This window comes from Thalia democratica, chromosome 6 (genome assembly GCF_965202585.1).
Source record: "Thalia democratica chromosome 6, ktThaDemo2.hap1.1, whole genome shotgun sequence".
Lineage (NCBI taxonomy): Eukaryota > Metazoa > Chordata > Thaliacea > Salpida > Salpidae > Thalia > Thalia democratica.
Genome location: NC_139170.1, coordinates 57,791,257 through 57,795,399, shown reverse-complemented (window position 1 = coordinate 57,795,399; position 4,143 = coordinate 57,791,257). Strand labels below are relative to the sequence as shown.

Below are 4,143 nucleotides of genomic sequence, written 5' to 3'. Positions count from 1 at the left end.
TTTCTACAACTAAAAAAACTTTTATTCTTAACCAAAAAAGATTTTTTTCGAACATTTTGAAAAGAAATACGTTTTGAGTTATTTCTAAATTTAAAAGCTTTTAATATTCTTTTAAACGTCGTTCTTAAAAAAACAATACAAAAGTTGAAATTAAAAACAACAGAAAATAAATTAAAGTTGAACATTTCTTTTGTAAATGTTTATATTTATAATATTACAGTTTTGCAATGTTAAATAAATTTTAGTTGGTAACAAAATATTAAAAAAAAAGCTTATATGAATAGAAAGACAAAACTGAACTAAAAAACTTTGTAATCATAACAATTAACACTATTTTGAGCCAAAGTAAACAAAGACAAGTAGTAATGTTAATTTCATGCTTGGTTGATCTAGTAATTATTTCTAATGTTATTATTTATATCTTTTCAAAGAAAATTTTAATGATTCCTAAAATAGCATAAAAATTATAGTCGCTAATGGCTAACGATTTTAAAGATAGTTGTTAAAAAATAGATACTAGAGTAAACCTATATTGGACTAAAAATTGTATTTATTATTAATTATCTTACAACTGTAATAAAAGTAGTTGTAATAGTTGTTAGACTTCAAATTATTATTTAACTAAACTTGGATTCTATAAAAGTTTTTATAAGAATGATTTCAATCATTAAAAAAAAATTCTTAAAATCAAGTTAACTTGCTAAAGTAAACTTTTAGTTAGTTTTAATAAAGTATACAGGCTACAAAAATGGAAAGTTATAAAAAAAAAGTGTAATATATAATGAATTTCTGATTAAATAAACCTGGTCGATTTTATAAATATTGGAGCTTTTTAGCTTGTATAGAGTTTTTTTTTTTCAAATTGACTTTTATCAAGTAACAAAATGTTTATATTATTTTCAAAAAACTTTATACTTAATCTATCTACATTAGTTAAAAAATTATAGCATACACATTTTTTTACAATAAAGTGTTTCAAAAAATTGTTAAACTTTATACTTTTGATAAAGTTAAAAACTAAAGACATACAAAAAGATTTAAAAAAATCAATAAAAAATAAATACTAATTCACTAGTTAGTAGCCTTTTTAACATTGTTTCAACATAAAAGGTTAATTAAATTGACCGATGTCAAATGTTTTAAAACAATAGAAACCCATCAATCAAGGTTGACTTGCATTTGAATTGGGCATTTATCTAAGCCCCACTCGAAACTATTCAAAAAGCACTTTTAAGTGCATACAAAAGTTTTAGTGCAATTATTTTGTGTAATGGTTTTAAACGCCCAACTTTGGTTTTTCCGTCAAGCGTTTCTCATTAAAAAAACTGAACATACATAAATCTAATCAAAAGTTGTCTGTAAAATTTAAGGAATTTGACAGTTTACTATTACAAAAACAAATAGTTGTTTAGAAATACTGTATAAATTTTATTAACGAGGAAAAATAAACTTATTAAAAATATAACTGATTTTTATTTTGACAAATTTGTTTTGACATAAATTTTTATCTTTACATTACTGTAGCTATACATCTAGCTAAAATCGTATGCAAAAAAATAATTGCTTTCTTATAACTGCACGAACTTAAGGATTTTATAAGCTATTTTAAGTAGTAAGTTTTCTTTCGAAAATAGAAGTTTTTCTAAACTGAAAAATACTTAAGTCTTACAAGTGAGCCATAACAAATTATTGCATAAAAATATTGATTTTTTTTTTAATTTAAACCAATTAATACAGTAAGCGTTTAGTTCAGATAAATGATCTTGTATGTTTAATTTGTAAATTTTAGCTTATGTTAACAAAAATTAGTTTAACATGTAAAATGTATGCAATAAAAAAAACACAGCACATTCTTAAGTATAAACACTTTTAATACTATTTATCCGAAATGTAAATAAATTTGAAATTATAAAAAAATGATTGAAAAGATAATTTCGTCTGATTTACAAAGTAATCTGCAACTTCTAGAAATAAAAGTGTTTGAATTTACAAGACTGAGCTTTTTAGCTTATTCCAAAGTCTAATTAAGACAAAGAGTTATGAAGTACATTCAGGTTTCTTTAAACTAAAAGACAACTTTTAGTTACTGATGCATTAACTTAAATTGTTGTAGAAGGGAAAAACAATGATTAAAAGAAATCATTCTATAGCAATTGTTAAACGTTTTATTTTAAGTTATATATCTTTGAAAAAGTTTTAATTGAAGTATAACAAAAACTTTATAAGTAAACTAATTTTAGATATATACATATATATATCCGTGTAAAAGTAACAAAAATACACATATCTTATTTTTTATCTTCCTGTATCTTACAATATATTTTAAAAAGGTACTGCATTTATAATGTCAACATTTAAAAAAAGTTAATGTTCATTTTTGTTGTACAAATCTTTCACACTTTCCACATTGAATGTGACGTCATACAGCTCGTTGAGAGACAAATGTTCATTATTTTTGTTTGCAGGCGATATATGGTCTTTGCTCAACATTTTAGATATTTTGTGAGATAGGTCTTGCGATGTTTGCCGAATAAAGTTCAGCTTCTTAGTTTGCTTATGATTACCTGTTTTTGTTTTAAAAAATTTATTAAATCAGAAACATGTTATTTATATCAATCATATTGTTATGTACAAGTTTTGTATTCTATTATTTATAGCAAATCAAAAAGAGCAGATATCGCTAGGTTTTGTATAATCAAAATATATAGTCTATTCAAAAATATATTTAATCTGAGACTTTATCCTTTAAATAAAATACAAATTTAAGAGCTCAATAAATAATTATGTTTAGATAAACTTTAAAAATTTTACTACTTACAGTTGTCACAAAAATCTTTGTCATTGTCATGCAGAGTCAAATACTGGAAGTTTGTCACCAGTTCACCGTTTATAACTACAGGGGGCACGAAATAATGGTCTTCAATCTCAACTTTGATACACTCCACTGGTTTTGGAAATTGTGACGTCATTGAACAAATCGGTTTTCTGATATCGTTATTTCGAACTGTCAAGTTGGACTTGGTTGAGTGTTTTCTGCGTACCGTAGGGTCGCTTGACTTGAGTACTTTTTTATTTGAAACGTTGCTTGTAGAGTGGTAGAAAAATCTGTTGATTGTGTAATTTTTTTTTCAAATGTAGTCATAACAATTTTAAGATTCTATTGAACTATTGATTTATCAAAGTGAACAAAAACTTTCTTTGGAAAAAACGAAACTTATCACAGCCTTTTTTTGTATTTTTTTAAAATTGTAGAAAAAAAAGGAAAAAAATATATTTACGTTAACTTTTTAATTTTCATTAAATTATTGAATTATCGAAGTAAACAAAAACTTTTTATTAAAATCAAAAATTAATCATGTTCATTTAATGTTATAATATTTAACACAAAAAAGAAATAATTATAAATTATGAATAAAAAATCAATCAACAACCTTGAAATGCTTTTAGCTTTGTTCAGCGTTCCCGGTTTCATATACGACTTTCGCCTTAATTTGTTTGAATTTTGTACAAAACTGTACACATTTGTTTCAGACTTTCTTTGCTTTTGTTTTAAAACAGAATTTATGCTATTGGGTTGTCTTTCTTGAGAAGAACGCATTTCATTCTAATAATGTAAATTATTTATTTTTTTTTAGATAACCAATGTTCATAAAGTACAGTGCAATTTTTTTTTTGAAATAAAATATGTACAAAAAAAAGGTAGTTCAATTTTCTATAAATAAAATTTTAGTTAGCTTTGTTTACGATTTTTCACCTTCATTTAACAAAAAGACTTAATCAAACAAAATTTAAAATATTCAGCATATATAGTTATTTGCTTTGTTATTCTGCTTTGTAGTCTACTAAAAATACAACAATAAAAGTTTGAAGACGAAATAACTACCTTACTTTTACTGTTTTTTGATATTATGGTATCAAATTCTTTTTTCAGCGTTGTTAAGCTCTTTCCAGTTTTGTTTTGTTCAAAAGCTTCGTCAATCCAACTCACTTTTTGTTCGGTTGAAATCATTATTTTACGTCTAAAAATATTTGCTGTTTTCTTGTGGACGTAAACAATTTTTTTAATAAAGCATTTTTCATGACATGATTTACGATTAATTTCAAACGTAGACGTAAAAACCAAGCTTATTATAGATATTTTAT

The 4,143-nt window shown here is 23.9% G+C and overlaps 1 protein-coding gene across 2 annotated transcripts; it reads right to left on the bottom strand.

Annotated features, from left to right (window-relative positions):
- Positions 1–1,825: 1,825 nt before the first annotated feature.
- Positions 1,826–4,012, bottom strand: LOC145838648 (uncharacterized). Of its 2 annotated transcripts, none has more exons than XM_082946272.1 (4): positions 3,884–4,012; positions 3,432–3,604; positions 2,819–3,105; positions 1,826–2,564 (listed from the first exon to the last, which is right to left on the bottom strand). In XM_082946272.1, the coding sequence occupies exons 1-4, from the start codon at positions 4,007–4,009 to the stop codon at positions 2,365–2,367; spliced, it is 786 nt and encodes a 261-aa protein (XP_082802398.1). In that variant the 5' UTR covers positions 4,010–4,012; the 3' UTR covers positions 1,826–2,364. The 2 variants fall into 2 exon arrangements, with proteins under 2 accessions (XP_082802398.1, XP_082802399.1); XM_082946273.1 differs by having other exon boundaries at positions 3,889–3,906.
- Positions 4,013–4,143: the final 131 nt, after the last annotated feature.